Below are 19,077 nucleotides of genomic sequence, written 5' to 3'. Positions count from 1 at the left end.
CTGACACAGGAGCGCAAGAGGGGCTCAGCTGGGGGCTCGTTGGCCTCATCACTCCTCATCTGCCAATCAAAGCAGACATCAATGGATTTCAGTTGATCACTAACCACTTTCTTTACTGATAAGCCATACAGTAGCCACGACACTCAAAGGCAATTAAAGTATAGTGTAGCAGCAGTGTAGTAATCGTGGCTAGCCGTAGCTAAATATACTGTACACATCAATACTTCATGAGGACTCTCAACGCTTGAAAACTAAATATTTATTATGAGTATGTATGTCCACGTGTCTGTCTGCATAGACGATACCATGGCAGTGGATGTCTCCTGTGGGTCTTTTTCTGTTGGACGATGGTAGCTGCCATCTTCAGGTGAGGAATCGTTTTTGGCCAGGCTGGGAGATGGTGACAGAGCCCTGCAAGGATGGCAGGAAGAGAGCAAATGAAAGACAGTATTAATGTATACCCTTTCAAACAAGGCCTGTTAATTCCTTGACAAACACCAGAGGGTGCAAGCGAGAACAATACATTCACATGATATTGCTGTAGCTCTATCATGACATTGCACCAGTGGGGCTTAGAGAACAGATATTGTATTTGGGATTGTGAGCATTGTGGCCTTTGAATCCTTTGTTTTCAGGAGGTAATATTACAAAAAGAACAAACAAAACAAACAAAATCACACACAATGGCTACCTGCTGTTTCACATCAAATCATCATAGGACTAAATTCAGTAAACTACAACTAATCCTCGGGAAAGATATTTGTTTAGATTGACAAAAGGTAGAATCTTACACCTGGGATCAAAGCAGTGCTATGGTGGCTTTTGTGTGCTTCGGTAAGCAAAGCTTTTCTATTGAGGCAGCCATGAGTGCAATTCATCCAAAAAGGGAGTGCTTCACAAAAGACTGAGCTGAAATGTGAGTCAATGTTTTTGGGGAGTGGAAAGAGGGAAAAGTCCATTCAGCTCAACTTTTATTGGCAACAAAAGGAGAGAGAAGCAGCCTTGTCATTTGTCATCCCATGTTGTCAGGCACTTATTCAGCCCTACAGAGCTTTTTACTGTCTGGCCGCTAACCATGCACGTCCAGGTGTACATTATTGCAAAACGCTGCCCCCCACACACACACACACACACACACACACACACACACACACACACACACACACACACACACACACACACACACACACACACACACACACACACACACACACACACACACACACACACACACACACACACACACACACACACACACACACACACACACACACACACACACACACACACACACACACACACACACACACACACACACACACACACACACACACACACACACACACACACACACACACACACACACACACACACACACACACACACACACACACACACACACACACACACACACACACACACACACACACACACACACACACACACACACACACACACACACACACACACACACACACACACACACACACACACACACACACACACACACACACACACACACACACACACACACACACACACACACACACACACACACACACACACACACACACACACACACACACACACACACACACACACACACACACACACACACACACACACACACACACACACACACACACACACACACACACACACACACACACACACACACACACACACACACACACACACACACACACACACACACACACACACACACACACACACACACACACACACACACACACACACACACACACACACACACACACACACACACACACACACACACACACACACACACACACACACACACACACACACACACACACACACACACACACACACACACACACACACACACACACACACACACACACACACACACACACACACACACACACACACACACACACACACACACACACACACACACACACACACACACACACACACACACACACACACACACACACACACACACACACACACACACACACACACACACACACACACACACACACACACACACACACACACACACACACACACACCTGCGCATCTGGAACACGTGACATACATGTACTACCTACTGTACATGTATGTGCACGGTTCGCAGTCAGCTGACATGACATCGGCAGCTGACATGACATCGGTAGAACAAAAACTCACCCCTCAAGGACGGCACCACTTCCTGTTTCTCCCTGGGGTCCTGAGGCAGCATTCTCAATCACCGCGGCAACCACACATCCAGCCTCCATGATGCTGCCTTACCGCAACAGCCCGCTGTCGAGAAAAAGACAGGGAGTGTGTGTGGGTTAGTGAGTGGGAGGGAGGCAGGGAGGGAGGGAGGGAGGGAGGGAGGGAGGGAGGGATAGAAGGTGGGTGGAGATGAGTGGAGTGGAGAAAAGGACAGGAGAAAGACGAGTCCACCAGATGCAGCAAACACTCCCTCAAGGCTAGAATTCAAGAGAGTCATCTTTGATGACATCATGCTATGTAGGCTAATACCGAGAGCTGCCCCAGTGATGATGTATGTGAGGATGATTTAAAGCGTTCATGGCATTCACAACCTGGGGTGTTACAGTATATTTACATTTGGTACTACCTGGTAATGTTACAAATAGGCATAACATATTCAACTTCTAATTGGGTTTTAAACCTATTTTATAATTTGGCGATTCAAAAATAGCCAATCTATAAGAATTTTGAAGATTTTTGCCTATATTGACACAAAATATATAAATAAATGGGATGGGATGGGATGGGATGTGAGGGTGAAAGTTGTTAATTGCTTTAATCATTCATCAATAGATTAAATAAGATAGTAGAAATCTTAACTATATTTTATACGAGGAAGAGCTTATTACTGTACTGTACATCCTCAGAGGTTTTATTGTTGTTATGACAGCCCCTGTAGTACATCAGAGGGACCTCGGATCATCATCACTACAAAGTTCTATGTGTACTGTAAACAAAGGGAAGGAATGCCCTGATAGAGCGAAACCAGACTTGCACTCCTGCATCGTTCCCATCGACTTGCATGTGGATGCATTGATAAGAATGAAGTTGGCCTTCTGGCTTCTCCGCTAAGCACCTTCCCACAATAACCACCGTTGATCAGCACAAAACCTAATACTTCGTCAAGTTTGGAGTGAGTTTGGAGTGATTTATTTGCCGTATAGTAGCATTTCTCTACCAGTACAACACGGGAGGTGTTGTACCACCCCCTGGACCTTCGCCACGCTGACTGGCTTCCACAAAGCCTGCTGACTCAGCAGAATGTGATCAGGCAAACACACAGTCCAAAAGACTCTACTACACACACATCTCATCTTTCCTCTCCAATGGACTCCGTAACCTCACTGTGTATGAATGAATTCGTGAAAAGAGTGGATTAAGTTAGCTTTGACAGAAATTGCTTCAAAACACATTTTTCTGGTTGTCACTTGGGGGGTTAGTCCTTCCATACAAATTAACACAAGTGTGTCAATGATGCCTGTATCTAAAATTACAAACTTCCATTTCATGGCTCAAGATCAAACAATATCAATGCCTGTTATGCCTGTTATGATGAACATGGTGGACCCTATTGTAAACAAGTGTAATGCTTTATGCCTTTATGGTGTTGTCCACTCCACACGTTAACAGTTTTGTATTGAGTTGTGCTTGAAATGTACTGTAATTCTCCAATATGTCAATAAATACTTCAATCAATCAATGATAAATGGCAATACTGTAGAAGTATGTTACATAGTATTGAGTTCATTGCTTGCTTGGTATAGAGAGGACAACAAAAAAGAAACCATGCTGACAGCACAGTTGCAATGTTTTGACTACATTATACAAAATGGAGCCAATAGCAGTTATATTCATTCCATGACACAGCACAATGACTGACAATGTCCTTGATGACTATACTGAATGATTCCTTTCAAATACAGGTCTCATAACATGTGCTTCAGACAGAGTGCAGCTAGTAGCATGGATTCCTAAAGTTTCTGCCTTCCTGGTCAAACAGTCACTTGCTTTTGTTTTCCACCTGAAAGAAAAGACCATGCAGGAGGAGCTTAGAGCAACAGAGAACAATATACAAAGAGAGGAGTGTCCTTAGCATCTCATGATGTTATCGAAACCACCTGGGAAAAAAGGATTATTTTGAAAATAGCCTAATATGGGGTAATCTTTTGAAGTTTTAAAAGAAAATAAGTTGGGGAGAGATTGTTACCATAACGATAACATGTAAAAAGACAAAAGTGAAAAGCCTATCATAAGGAGTCGGACACAAGTAAAGTAATGTCCGATAACCTTTGTTCACATAATCTGTCTGAACAGGCCATATTGAAGAAACAGTACTGTAGTACTCTTCACTCTTCACTGACAGTTCATTGAATGTCTGAACAGATGATGATACTTCAGCGCACACCCTCTTGTGGCGGTGGCATCACTGGCTTTGTGCACACCTGCCAATGGTACCTGTAGCTGCCTCCTGCCTGCCAAGTCACGGCGCTTCAACCCTCAACCCCTTCAAAATTGTACATGCAGCTATGCCCTCCATGCCCTCAGTGCCCTTTTACTTGACCAATTACTTAAACAAAGTGAGCGACACCCACAGCCACAAAACTAGAGGTAGCGTAAACAATGATCTGGTGCCGCCCACTTACAAAACAAATATTATGGGTAAATTCACCTTCCGCAGCACTGCTATTCAGGTGTGGAATGCCCTGCCCCCTTCCCTTAAAACAAGCAAATCACTGGCCTCCTTTAAAACAGACCTACATTTTCACCTGTCAGCAGGTCAGAGGGAGAGGAGGTGACAAATTACTGTTTTAGATTATTGTTCATTGACTATATGTGCTGTTTGCATTTCTTTCTTATTGTCTAATAAAATATTCAATCAATCAAAAACCCTTCCACTCTCAGCTCCTAACACACTTCCTCCTTCTTCAACTCACTTCTGGCTGTTTTATAGGGCTCTTGCTTAGTGGCCTCACCCAACCCAGGTGCAGGTCTTCATTACTCAGTCAGGTTGTGCCAGTCAGTGGAAAGATAAATATATGAATACATGCAACTCAACACTCATAAATAAATCACAGCGGTATCACTCAGGAAAACAACAATATCACTTAAAAACATGCAAAATATACAAAACACAGCAAAAACACAAAGTCACATAATAAATAAATAAATCACACCCGTGTGAACTGAGTGGTGCAGTGTTGTCACACACTAACCATAGCAACCATGCTCGTGTTTTTGGTACGAACAAACACGGGTACACGGGTACAAAGCCAGTTGTTGGAGTGGTTTGCAAAAAACCCAAAACACATCTACATTTCCACCGGCTCCGTTTTGATGTTAAAAAGTGAAAGCTCTATATTCTGATAGCAATCATTGAGTAGAAAAGAGTTCCAACCGCGCCTCTAGCCTATGGCAGGCCAGTCTGGTGCATCTCAGAGGCAGGACAGGTTACAGGAGGAAAGGAGGCACTGGAGCAACTCCAGTGCAATTATCAGTCAATCAGTAAAAAGTTGCCTTTTTACTTGCACCCTGATAATACAATAAGGGCTTAAACTGTCTGAGTTGCTCCAGTGCCTCCTTTCCTCCAGTAATCATTGAGTGTTTGATCAGTAACAGGGGTCTCCCCATCTCTCCAGCTATTTAGTAAACAGAAAATATCAGAATATAAAGCTTTTAACAAAAAATAATAAATGGAATTACTTCGTTGCACACCATTTAATTTATGTACTTTAGTACTATGTACTAAATCATAATGAATTGAAAATGGGCAGGAAGCCACCATTTTGGTGAGCCTGGTCTAAAAAAATGTTTAGCATCGGCCAACAATTTCACAGTTGCGGCACAATCAAGTGCAAACCCCAGTGAACGATACCCGTCTGCACACCATGGATAATTTAACTCCGGGACGGTAAAAACGGACCCATAAGTGATTTCTAATCAACAATGACTTTTGTTTTACTACACTGTCAGAGTTTAAGCCAAGGCATTAGGTAATCCCTCTTAGATGACACCTTACATCATCAGTTTAAGCATGAAAGAGAAGGGGGAAGTTGGGGGAGTTGGGGAGTTATACTGTGCCATACGATGGTGTCGCTTGTATTAACTTGAAAATCTGTTCTTGTCAGCGATGTCATTATAAACTACCTTCACTATGATAGTTAAACAAATTAAGATTTTTCTTAAATAATTTAGAATCTTTGGTGGGTTAAGTGGTCAAACTGGTTAAGTGACAGCAGGGCTCTGACATCAAGAAACATAAGGCATCTAGCACTGACGTCTGATGGCCTAAATGGTATTCTGGGAAAACTAGGGCATCCTACACAATCTTGTATGAATGTGAAGAGAAGAGGGAGCTGCAGCCAGACACATTTACTTACTCCAGCAGGTTTTCTGCACAGCACATACAGAGGCAAGAGATTAATACCCAACGCATCCGCTATGAGAGTTTGTGGGACGTTGGGGAAGGAGAAAAGGTGCAAGAATTGCTGTGTAATGGCTGTCATCTATCCCGCTGTAGCAGCAGCCAGAATGTTCGCCTCAAAATACCCTTGCCCTCATTTTTTCCGCCAACCGCTCCGTGGGGCGGTTCTTGTATTCTTGTAGTTGTTTTATAAGATAAGGTTAGAAATAAGTTTAGGGTTAGGCATGGTTTTACTGAGGTTACGTTTAGGAATACCAGGTAGAGACTGTTCAGAGTTCGCCGGAATTGCACCCAGGGTGACTGTGTTTTGAGGCGAGCGTGGTATTTACTGTAGCAGCATGCACGCATATGCATGCATGCACAAACACACGCACGCGCACGCACGCACGCACGCACGCACGCACGCACGCACGCACGCACGCACGCACGCACGCGCGCGCGCACGCACGCACGCACGCACGCACGCACGCACGCACGCACGCACACACACAGACACACACACACACACACACACACACACACACACACACACACACACACACACACACACACACAAAAGCCATTGCTGCAATGTTAGTTCCATGATCATGTTCTTGTTCCGAGTCCTGGAATGCAGTCAATAACAGCCAGAGACGCAGTGGAGAAAGGCCTGCGGTTGCTATGGAAACCTGGTGGGTCCATGGTGACTTGAAGCTGCTCCAGAAGGAGGATGAGTAGAAAGAAGACAGAATGAAAACCTTGCTACCTTTGACTCATCATCAGAGCATCTGCCTCAGGGTTTAGGGCTGGCATCACTGATGTGAAAACACCTGTGTACTTTTATGTAATGCCAGACACTAGGCTACACTGGTTATATAAATAATGTAGAGAACTGGAGATTTATGTAAGCTTTCACACTGCTTACTACTATCAGGGAGAACTATATAATCCCATAATCTGCTTGAAATCGACCAAAGAGAGATTAAGTTCATCTTTATCTGACCATTGATTTCTCTTCACTTCTTAGTGAAGATGAAGACAAACATTCATCAGTTGTTCATGCCGCACACATGCCTGTGTGCCGTTTCAGATTGTGTTTATTTTAATGATCAATCAATCGATTGTGTTCCGGCTTGTATCAATGGAACTAACATAGTATACTTAATTTGAGATCCTATTTATCTGTATCACGAAAACATATTATCACTGCCCACCAGTGGGCCCTGGCCCACAGACTGGGGATCACCGCCCTAACCACTTGCCTATCAGGTTCCAACATCCCATCTTTTGCTGTGCACTCAACAAGCAGTTCTAGTTATTATAGGGATGCCTAAATATCACATCCTTAATATGATTAATAATAATAACCCTAACCTTTTGCTGTTTGGCAGTGGAAACTAATCTAGATATTTATTGGCTTATGGAAAGTGACATTCTATTGTGAAAATACATGCTTTTTCTCCAAACACAAACCTGTCAGTTTACATCAGTGCAATACACACCCTTTTTTTCGTCGTCGTCTTCTTCTTTTTTTCTTTTTTTTTTTAGGGTCCCTCCTATACACAGGTTTGTCTTTAGTTCAATGTACGTCATAATGTGCCTGGCGTTTAATGTTTGTCTTGGCACTTGGTTTGTTTTACATCACCAAATCATGACATGAGTTCAAACATGAGTTAGACTTTAATATATTAGCGCTCCTCATTGGTGTGATTATTTTTTTTTAACCTATGATGATATTGATTTCTGTTGTTATTGTTCATGTCTATGAATTGATTGCATAGGGCCTAAATGGAAACAAGACCGCAAGGACTTTTTTTTGGTGCTATCCATTATTCCTAATTCCTAATTAATAATAGATTCATATAGCCATTATAGATAACACAAATTGACCAAGATTCAGAATAGGCTTAACCTCAACTGGACAACCTTCCTGGCAAAAACACATAACATCATCACAGGGTAAATTACCCTAAAACTAGTGCAATTTGAAAAAATCATCTGTATCTGTATCATCTTCTCACCCTGCAGGCCTGATAGACCACTCACTGTGTTGCAGCAGAGGCACAATATTATTCTTCCTTTCAACTTCAGTGTTGGTTGTTTGTGCTACATGCCCAATACCAAGCCCTTCACACTTGTTTTGGGTGTGTGAATCACACACCCAAAACAACCCTTCAACTTTTGTCCAGCACCAAAAAACCTGCACCAAAAACCTCCAACTCACATTCATGCTAACTTAAGGGCTTCAAGGCTTGTAGTAGCCTACCTTTAACTATGGTTCTCAAAGTAGGGTCCGGGGACCCCCAGGGGCCATTGGGGTGGCCCGGGGGGCCCAGCTAAACAATTGGTCGTTTGTAACCAAAATGAACACAGCCCTGGTCCGTAACTGCAAGAGTATGTCCTATTCCCACATAGGTAACAGGTACGGTCGCCCCACTACTCTACCTAGCTGTAAATAACATCAGAGTTAACAAAAATAATGCCGTAGTAGTCCACTTACCATAATGTGAACCCAGGCATGTTGAGTAGGCTACACCAACATTTTATGTTTGAAATGTTGAAAACACTCCTTGGGCTAAATACGGCCATAGCCGCCCAAATGTGCTGACATCATAATGGCCATATTTAGGCCAAGGAGTGTTTTTTTGCAAAACTAATACTTGGAATGTATTCAGCATCATGAAAACCCCCTAGTTTGACATGTCACATGCTACAAAAAGCATGAGGAAATTTTGAATATTTTTCCTTCTATAGGTTGTTAATGGCATGGTCACATATTATGCCAATTGTGAAAATTGCTCAAAATATGCAAGTAGCATTTGGCAGTTTCTACATGCTGGGGACCCATGCTCAACATTTCTAACATAAAACCTTGGTGTACTCAACATGTCCGGGTTCACAATAGGGCTCTATGGGCTGGCAAGTAGACTATAGTCTAGTATTGACCATATCCTCGGCGGTCGGCGCAGTAGGCTACGCCGCTATATTGTACTTCCTTTGACTTCTTTTTCCACCGTCTACTCTACACCAAATTTCATTGGCAAAAAATAGGCAATCTACAAATCCAACTGCTACGCAGCGGCATACATGTCGTGTGTGCTTGTAGATCGGCTATTTTTTTTTATCAAATTTGGATGCTGGGGTTCACCGTTCAAGATATTTTACACTGTAGTAGGCCTGGGTTCCCAACTTGAGATAATCATATGAGGACCATCCGAATCCGATGCATATCTGGGGACTGGGGACAATGTCTCCTTGAGATGAACAGGTTGAGAATTAAAACAGCCTACCTGTAACTGTTCCAACAGCTCGCTGCTCCAGCAGAACTCTGTTGCGTCTTGACAGCTTGATTTTAACACTGCGATTCTTCTGCATTACACTCCGACCACATAGCGACTGTCTCCGGCAGATCACCTTGACAGCAGGTCATCATTGTCAAAGGTATAGGACATTCATTCGATCCAAATTGTAGTTCTACTGTAACTAACTGTAGCCTACGAATGTACTGTACAACAACCATATCATATCGTCACCACCACCGGTTCGATCCTGTGGTAGAGTGAGTCCGTCAGTCCGTTCCGTTCTCGTCTCTGAGAAGAATCTGCCTGCACTCGACCATGACGAGCGCGCGCAGCAGTGGCGTGTCCGCGCACGTTTGTGTGGTCCATTAAAAAAATCACTAAAATGAAATCTTTCTGAGTTATTATTATTATTATTATTATTATTATTATTATTATTATATTTTACTGTGTAGGCTTGTAGCCTAGTTTGTAGGCTACGTGAATGTAATGTTATAGGACCATTAAATTAGCCAATTACCTATTCCAATAAACTACAGGTCAAACAGACCAACTTCACTTCAGAGTTCAGATGCATGTAGAATGCAGATAGTTGTTCATTTGTTTGCAAGCCTGAGAGGAGGAATTTGAACAAGAGTACAAAGGTCGATCATCTTGAAGGACCTCAGTTGTGTGAGTGTGTGTGTGTGTGTGTCACTGTGTGTGTGTGTGTGTGTGTGTGTGTGTGTGTGTGTGTGCGCGCGCGCGCGTGTGTATGCGTGCGTGTGTGTTTGTGGTCTGCATGGTCAAGTAGTCTGCATTATACTTGTAAGGGTTACAGTCTTTGACAGAAAATATATAATGCTGTTTTATATAGTCTAGTAGTTATAATGCTGTTTTATAGTAGGCCTAGTTATTGTGGAATGTGGATTTATGTATTTTTGGTCACTCAGTTCATCATCATGTGGTTTTCAGAGTATGAATATGAGTATTCTTATGTATACAGTAGCCTACTAACAAGGAGACCATGATGACATGGATGGTTGTGAAAATGTATACTGTACTAGTGTACTTCAGAGACAAAGAAAGTAGATTACCAGCTTGCTATATATCAGTAGGCTACATAAAAACTGAAATTCCCTGAACTGATTCTATCACTCTTCTTCACTCATAGCCCAACACTTACACCTTGTGTCCAGCTGTTGAACTACACCTTAGATCATAATTATGTTAATCTGAAAACAGGAGAAAAAAAAACAAAAAAAAACAAAACAAACAGGCTAACATCTTTTCATTTCTTTTATTATATCAAAATACAAAAATTTGAGAGGAAAATTTCGAATGGGACTAAGCATTTGAAATGATATGGCGACATGAATACAACACTGCTTTCATATTCTCACAGACATGCCGATAGATAGATCATACTGTCCATCATGCGCTAGGCCTATTTCTACATCATTATGGGCCACCGGAAAGCCTATGCATTTCCCTATACATTGTTATGCCATTTTCCTAGAGCTGTGGACTGCAGTCACAAAGCCTCTATTCCCCACAAGCCTACTGTAGTTGCCATTAGGCTAGAATGATTCCCTCCCCCCCACCCCCCCTTTTCCCCTTTATTATTATGTTGCTCAGTGTCTATTTCTTTTGAAGAACAAAGTTCCATGGCAGTTGAACATGAGGAGTGAGTAACAAATGATCTGACAATACAGAATTCCCTGGACAGCAGTGGCAAACGAGAAAACCAATACAAGTTTTTATACATAAGGCTTTGGTACAGCACCATACAGCATGAGTTAATTGCTCACAAAAAAAAGTGAAGCCAACTACCTGATGTAATGACACAACAGAATGTCAAACCCTGAAAAGAACTAAAACAAATAAACGAAATGACTAACAAATAAAAACCATCAGGTCATTTTTAAACAGACAAAAGTATAAGAAGTGTTATGTTTTTGTTTCGAAATATTTACATATGAACATTTTTGATACATATTTAAATTGAAAGAACATTATGGAAACAGATTGTACAGAAAAACAACATAGAATACAGAATGTAAACATGTGATGTACAGCACAGATTTCAATGGATGAAAACGACATGAAATGTAGTACATTTTCTTCCTTTAAGCACTACTTAGTTTGCTTGAGTATGAGCATATGCTAAAACAGTCAACAATGTAGTGCTTATTGTAGCCTACAAGAATAATACATTCTAGTTTATCAGTGCTGGTACACATGAAAAAACTGAGAATATAGAAAATACTACATATTCTATTTTCTGTCCAATAACAACCAGTTTGGATGTCCATGAATGATTGCTAAATAGGCATTTTGTATTGTCTCTACATGCAAGATTAATACAATAAAATAAAATTGTCTCTAAGTATTATCCTACCAGCACCTAATGATGCACTAAAAGCTGTAAGCAGAGAAATTGGAAAAAACAAAAATTGATCTAACAGTACCTCCAAAGCAGCCCTCTTAAACACTGTACATGGTTTTGTTCCTCCTACGTGGAAAAAGCATGTATGAGTCATAACTTTCCCAATACCTTCACTAGGAGAACCAGCATAAATACAAATGTGGTCTGATGAATATTCCATGGCTAAACTGTACAGTACCAGTATGAGTCTTATTGTCAAAGGTTGTGAAATAATGCAAGAAGCCCCTGCAGTGGTGTGCTTGAAACAGTGCATGTCAACCTAAGTTTTTAAACCTATAGTGTGTAGAAATATGCCCTCATGACCTGACCATGCTCTCACTCAGATTCCCTCTCTTGTGCCTTTTTAGGTATCTACTGCTACTCCAAATCAGGTTGATGGTGATGTATCGTTTCTCCCTCCTCTTGGTTAATATTATCAATATCAACACAATTATAATTTGAAGAGGGTACCTTGGAAGCACAGACAAGACATCCACACTAAAGAAATAGGTAATCTTGAGCTAATTTGAACATCACTCAAGTCTATGATTTGAGCTTATACAAATACTTTCCATGTTCAGCATGGTTCACTGTAATTACACACCATGATACTGCAATGATAAGGACTTATATTGTATAACGGAGCTAGTTTAGTTATTCAAACACAGAGGACTGAAGAGTTGCTTGAGGCAAAGACCTCTATTCTACAGCACCACAAGGATTACCATAGCACCAAGTTGTAATGTACAAAGAAAGCACCTATGCCCTAACACACTGTTTTTCATACCAAACTAATGTAAACACAATTTCTCCAACGGCACATTGTACATGACCATGATGTCTGCAACTCTTAGAACGTTTTCCTTCAGTAAATTTGCTTTGGACATCTGAAGGCAAGTGATCTTGAGTGAATCTAGTAGGCCTACAGTGTGTGCTCATGAAAGGGGAAAATGCATTTTGAATTCTTTGTCCCAGAAAGGTTATAGGGGCAACACATTTCCGCATCTAAAGCTTTTCGAATTGGCATTCACATACTATACATCAGAGAAAATACTACTCAACTTGTGCGGCCAACGGGCTATGGCAATAATACATTGTACGGTACTAACATTTAGGTTTCTTTTCTTTTAACATAAAATAATGTTTGCTGAAGTATGACAAATGAGGCACCTTAAAATGTTTTATAAACACTGTCCACTTAAAGCCATACTGTAAGCAAATACTTTTTTATATATATAATCTAATTTTTCCTTTGAATCCTATCATCTTTTCATACATCCTTATACACAGAACATTTTCCTGTAAAACATGGTTTGATTCATCTTTACAAATACAATACACACCATGTACAGTACATAACAAATATAAATTTTTCCCCCCATATCTTACATGAAACCAATTCTTACAGTAGAATATGCACTTCAATGTATCAATTTCAAACAACTCGATTTTCAGGCAATCATCACTTTCTCACTTGTCAAGACTTTTTGAGACTTCAGTGTAAGCAGATACAGGATCAATTGATTCATGTGGATACTTACTGATTACTGACTTACTGACATGTGATTTGCTAGTGGCAGGCAAAACTAAATTGAATCTAGCTTCTAATGACTGATAGAAGGGGAAAAAAGTGATTGTTGCCATTCGAATGACGGGAGCAGAATTAGAACCTGTGTGGTATTACTATATCCTCTTGCCAAATTATACAAGAATAACTAAGGAATAAATAAATGCTTGGGCTTGTTATGTCAACCGGGGGCCGGGGCGTTTTACCAATACAGCTGCACTATAAACAATATGGGTCAGGTCATTCATTGTACTGACATTGGGACATTCATTTCCTGTACAGCAAAAACATACATTCAATATCGGTTAGTGTTGAAAATTAACAAACGTACAGAGAAATAGCTAGCAAGTAATATACAATTGTTAAGAGAGAGAGATAAACAGTCAGGATGGCCACAATTTGAATATTATCTGCAGCCTGTAATTGCAGAACTGCACCCAGGCAACAGCTGTGAACTTTTCCCCAACGTTGCAAAGCAACAGCAATCATCTTCAGTTCTAACAAGTGTTTTGAAACATGAACATCTGTGCCAACTGTTTCTATCGGCATGAGAACTACAGTACAGTGTGTATGCACTTTTCAAATGACACTATACACATGGTTTATTTGTGTTCTAAAATCCAGAGCTTCAGCATTATATTTTGAAACCCAGTTTGAAACCTCACTAATTGTTATCATATTCTGTTCTATAACTGGAATATACACAATAGGTACAAATAAGTACCCATTTAAAATATAAAAAAGAATCCAGGCCAGGGTAATGCATCTTCTGTAGCATTTTCTCGGGTGTCCTTGGCAGAGGCCATACATAGTGGAGTCGCTCACTCCCAAAACAGACATGTGAGAAGGCGAATAAAAAGGCAGTTGATTCTTATGTAAAAAATAACAATCCAAAAAAAGAAGAAAAAAATAAAAATAAAACAATAGAGAAAAAGGCAAAAAAGGCACCTAGATATGTGCCTCATTTCACAAATTATTTCATATTAATGAAATACTACAATACACATCACAATTCATCACCCTGTTCCAACCCTTCCAGTTCAAGCCCCTTTGAGCAGGTGACTCCCACTTTTAGTTTGATGTGATTGAAGCCTATGGTCTAATAATCCATAAGAAAAGGCCATGATGACAGTATCAAATACACCACCATCAAGCACTAACAATTAAGACATTGTGTCTTGTAATGGTCTGGATTATGAGCATTACAGCATGGTTTGTATTGAAAATGATAACAATAATAATAATCAAAATCAAACATAATACACCAGTTAATTTGAGCATAAAAAGCTTCAAAATCATATAAAGGTTAGGCCATATTATTTTGTATCATGAGTGCGGTGTGTGATATTAAACCTTTTTATCCATACATTTGATATGTAAAAAGGTAAGTACGTACAGTATACCACAAGAATTACAGCAACTCTGCGTTTACTCTGAGGTATATTTGGTGATAAGAACCCTGTGTTAGATACTGACGCTATTTGTATTGTAGGAAAGGTAGAGACATGTCCCAGTCCAGAAACGCACCAGGTTTAACAGTACACTGTGTCACTGAAACACCTAAATATATGGATCTCTCAATGATCAGTGAAGGATCTCTCAATGATCAGTGAAAGGTTTTACCTTGATGAACTATTCAAACCATGTATTCTTTTTCTTTTATTACTGTAGGATTTAATCCCTTTTACTATTTTATGTACATTATATATTTTCAGAGCTAAGTTTATTTTAGATGAGATTCCTCAGAGAGAACTAGTGTGGTGATAACTCAGAAAAAAAACAAAGCCATTGTTCTTGCTTTCAAATGTTTAGAAAAAAACGTTTTTTCGAGCCCCTGGAGTACTTCATGTGATGGCTCCCACTGCAACACACAGGGGAAGACCTAGAGATTAAGAGTTGAGTAGTATCTTGATAGGGAGATCGGGGGTGTTGTCAGTGTAGTCGAGTCCCATGGCTTGGCCTGTCATTTGACAGTGGTGGGCATACAGGTCAGCGTAGAGTCCCATAGTTTGGTCCATCGGAGTCTGTGCTGGCCAGGATGCCCGTCTGGTCCTCCTCAGACCGTCTGCGGTGCAGGAAGGAGGTCAAATAAAGATATGGGTTTTTTCTCTTCTGCCGTTTTTTCTTCCTCTGGAAGTGGAGATCCTTTCTCTCCAGGCTTGTCTGAGATTGCTGCCGGGTCTGAGAGGGAGGCACACCTGTGATGGAGACAGAGGCAGAGGGTCATCAGTGCAGTCGTAATAATAGTCATCTTCATAGCACCTTTTGAAAATGGAGTTACAAAGCACATTATATAAACAATGAGGTTAAAACCAAGCTGTAGGTTTTGATGAACATAATTAAGATGAGCAGCGAGCACAGAGCAGCGAGCACAGTACAATGCTGTAAAGCAGTATTATAATGAGTTGAAATACAGTGTACTGTACACTGTATGTATTTATATACAGTACAATACACATATCGTTGCTGTCGGGAGGAAATCACCTACTGTAACTCCAATTTTGAGGGCTTTTGCATAAATCAATGCTATTGAACACCCTTTACGTCTGTGTGTTGGTTAAAACAATATTGAACCAATGAAAAGTAGTAACAAGCGCCTCGGACAAAACCTCTTAACTCCATTGGACCCTCAAACTGTCTGCTAAAGCAGCTAACTCCACCACCTCATGCAAGTAATTGACAATATATAATGTCACAGTACCAACTTTGATGAGGCAGTATTGCTTTGTTTTTAAAATATACGGTCATCTTCATTTCCTGAAAAAATCTTTTTTTTTCATTTCCTGAAAAATGAACATTTTGGAGTTACGTGGTTTCTTCCCGACAGCAGAGATATGCACATCCTTACACGTCTGCATCATACAGTATGTGTTGTACAGTATCATACAGTATGTGTTGTACATACACCAGTTAGACGCCCTGAGGGCGAGAAGCATCCGCCTGCGTGACGGCAGACGGCTGCCGCTTTGGGGGGTCAGATCAACATACTGTATGGAATGAATTCTGTACTGGCCATATAAGAGCGTGTCTTGAGTGTACTAGGTTTGATGAGGTCAGATCAACATATGGAATGTCAGAACAGGTCAGCTCCATATATGGAGATCTAAGGATTTGAGGTCAGATGTAGAGTTGCTGGCCGGCTCCATATATGCAGATCTAGGTGATGATCCAGTCTTCTCCATGTATGGCTATTTGATGAGGTCAGTGTTGTGATCTTCATATATGGAGACGGCCATGTATGGTGGTGTGACTTGTCACAAGGCGTGACCATGGAGGTGTGACCGACCGTCCAAATGACGGGAAATGCAGGTGTTCATAGTAAACTGCGACCTACAGTTGCAATTACAGCATAACAATGATGTGATAGTAACTAATAATAATAATGATAACAATAATAAGTACTTAAGTAATTATTTAAGGGAATAACAGAACAATGGACCACCTACACGTCTGTGGTTAATATAATGTCACCTGTTCTCCTCCTGGAGGTTGAATTGTTATTGGTGTTGCCAGCCTCTCCCTTGGCTTTAGTAATACAGTGGTGTAGCAGTGCTTGTAAACTCTCAGACCCGGCAGGATGACTCGACGCTCCTAGAGGCTCCCTGTGGACAAGAGGAAAGACACGCAATGCACAGTGGTTTGTATTTCATCGGCCAGCAGGCAGCGCTATCTTCCCAAGGTGAAAAGCCAAAATGGCACACATTGATTCCAACAGGCGCTATCATGATTTAAAGAGCTCTGGTGCTTCTAATAATCTGTTTCGCTAAAATGAATTCTCATCTCTCTCTCTCGCCGGCATTAATGAACAATACGTTTGAGAAAGAAAAAAGAAAGATTGAGAGAAAGAAAGAAAAGAAGAATGACGAATGGCTGACTGAATGAATGAATGATTAGTTGATTGTATCATACTGTATGATATCATTGGCTTTTAGTCAATTTCTGCTTAAAATCTAAATGAAAGCCCCAATCCAGGATTTATTAAGTTACGTCAGTCACAGACGCCTCAAGGGCAGGACTGATTGAAATGATTCCCTGGACTTCCCACCATAACTTAAAATCTGTCTCATTGTGTAGTATTTAGTTACACTCTTGAAACTCATGGTTCACTGTATACAGCAGTGGTTCCCAAAGTGGGGTCCGGGGACCCCCAGGGGTACTTGAGAGAGTTCCAGGGGAGACCCAGCTAAATGATAATTTGGAACCAAATGGACCCTTATGGGTCTGTAACTCAGAGTGTACAAATAACTCTCAGAGTTAAATTAGCATTGATTTTACAATATAAATTGGGGGTCCCAGAGATATAAATTCTATTAAATGGGGGTCCGTAGCCTGTCAAACTGGGGGGTCCTTGAAATTAAGCGGATTGAAAATCACTGCTAGAGCCGTAACAATCTTCTCTTATGGGGGGTCCCTGGCATGTCTTTTCAAATGGGGGTCCGTGGGGCTAATTAGTGTCAATTTGGGGGTCCTTGACGTGAAAAAGTTTGGGAACCAGTGGTATACAGCAATGTCAGCCCCATGTCAGTATAAAAAACCCATCAGTACATTTGACTCATATTCTGGATTGGGACTTAAGCAGTGAAAATATTGGACCTTTCTGTATAAAACCCATGAAATGAAAATCAGCTAAATCACTGTTTGCATAACAGCGTAATTTCATCAACCAGTTTCTTTGCTGTTTATTCTTTTTATATATAATATGGATGTATATGGTCCTTCTTCAAAATGGGAAACAGACAGGATTCTCTTTTTTTTAAGAGGTATTTTCATTTTACGAGTGCCACATATTAAACATAATCACCCGTTGTTGTTTTTTTAATTGTTTAGTTAACATATGTAAAATAGTGATTAATCAGTCTATCATACATCAAATCACAATGACTTCATGAACAGAATATGCCTTGTTTTTTTTTGTTTTTTTTACCTCATACTGAATTCTGGTTTTGTTGTCCATCTCTCATAGAAAGATGCATGTACGTACTAATATCCAAAAACAACCTCACAAATGCTAAACATGGAGGTTCATGAGGTTCAAAATGTTAGCTCAATGTCTTTGCCTTTCAAAAGATCAAATACACCAGCTGACAAAACCTGACTTAGTGATACATTAAGTCAGGTTGTCGTGCCAAACATGTATCGTTTCAAAAGGCATAGGGACACAAAGCTCTAGAGAGGCTGTCCATCATTTGCCACTGTGGAGAGAGAAATTGAAAGCCATTAGCAGAGAGGGGAGACAAATCTGAGCATGTTCAACAGTCCTGGACAGATGCAGCACACATTTTCCATTATCGTCACTACTGTGAGCAGTGGCCACAGTGTGTTGAATAAATTACAATTTCCATAAACATGAACACTGTACAGCACACTTCCATAAACA

At 40.8% G+C, this 19,077-nt stretch overlaps 2 protein-coding genes across 2 annotated transcripts in view; both read right to left on the bottom strand.

Moving 5' to 3' along the window:
- The window catches only part of LOC306932245 (rho GTPase-activating protein 32-like), a 27,139-nt gene extending 17,197 nt beyond the window's left edge, over nt 1-9,942 (bottom strand). The window contains exons 1-4 of the mRNA XM_079513959.1: nt 9,718-9,942; nt 2,179-2,292; nt 306-411; nt 1-59 (exon numbers count right to left, since the gene is read on the bottom strand). The exon at nt 1-59 is cut by the window's left edge and continues 33 nt beyond it. Of these exons, the coding sequence (XP_079370085.1) occupies nt 1-59; nt 306-411; nt 2,179-2,267 (254 nt within the window). The 5' untranslated portion in view covers nt 2,268-2,292; nt 9,718-9,942. The remainder of the gene's footprint in view (nt 60-305; nt 412-2,178; nt 2,293-9,717) is intronic.
- A 5,747-nt stretch (nt 9,943-15,689) lies between these two features.
- igsf9ba (immunoglobulin superfamily, member 9Ba) overlaps nt 15,690-19,077 on the bottom strand; it is a gene marked incomplete at both ends in the record, with an annotated part of 62,027 nt that continues 58,639 nt past the window's right edge. Inside the window, 2 exons of the mRNA XM_079514445.1 lie at nt 15,690-15,898; nt 17,172-17,302. Coding sequence (XP_079370571.1) covers nt 15,690-15,898; nt 17,172-17,302 — 340 coding nt within the window. The remainder of the gene's footprint in view (nt 15,899-17,171; nt 17,303-19,077) is intronic.

Source organism: Electrona antarctica (genome assembly GCF_951216825.1).
Source record: "Electrona antarctica genome assembly, chromosome: 11".
Taxonomy (NCBI): Eukaryota; Metazoa; Chordata; class Actinopteri; order Myctophiformes; family Myctophidae; genus Electrona; species Electrona antarctica.
This window is presented reverse-complemented; position numbering and strand designations above follow the sequence as displayed.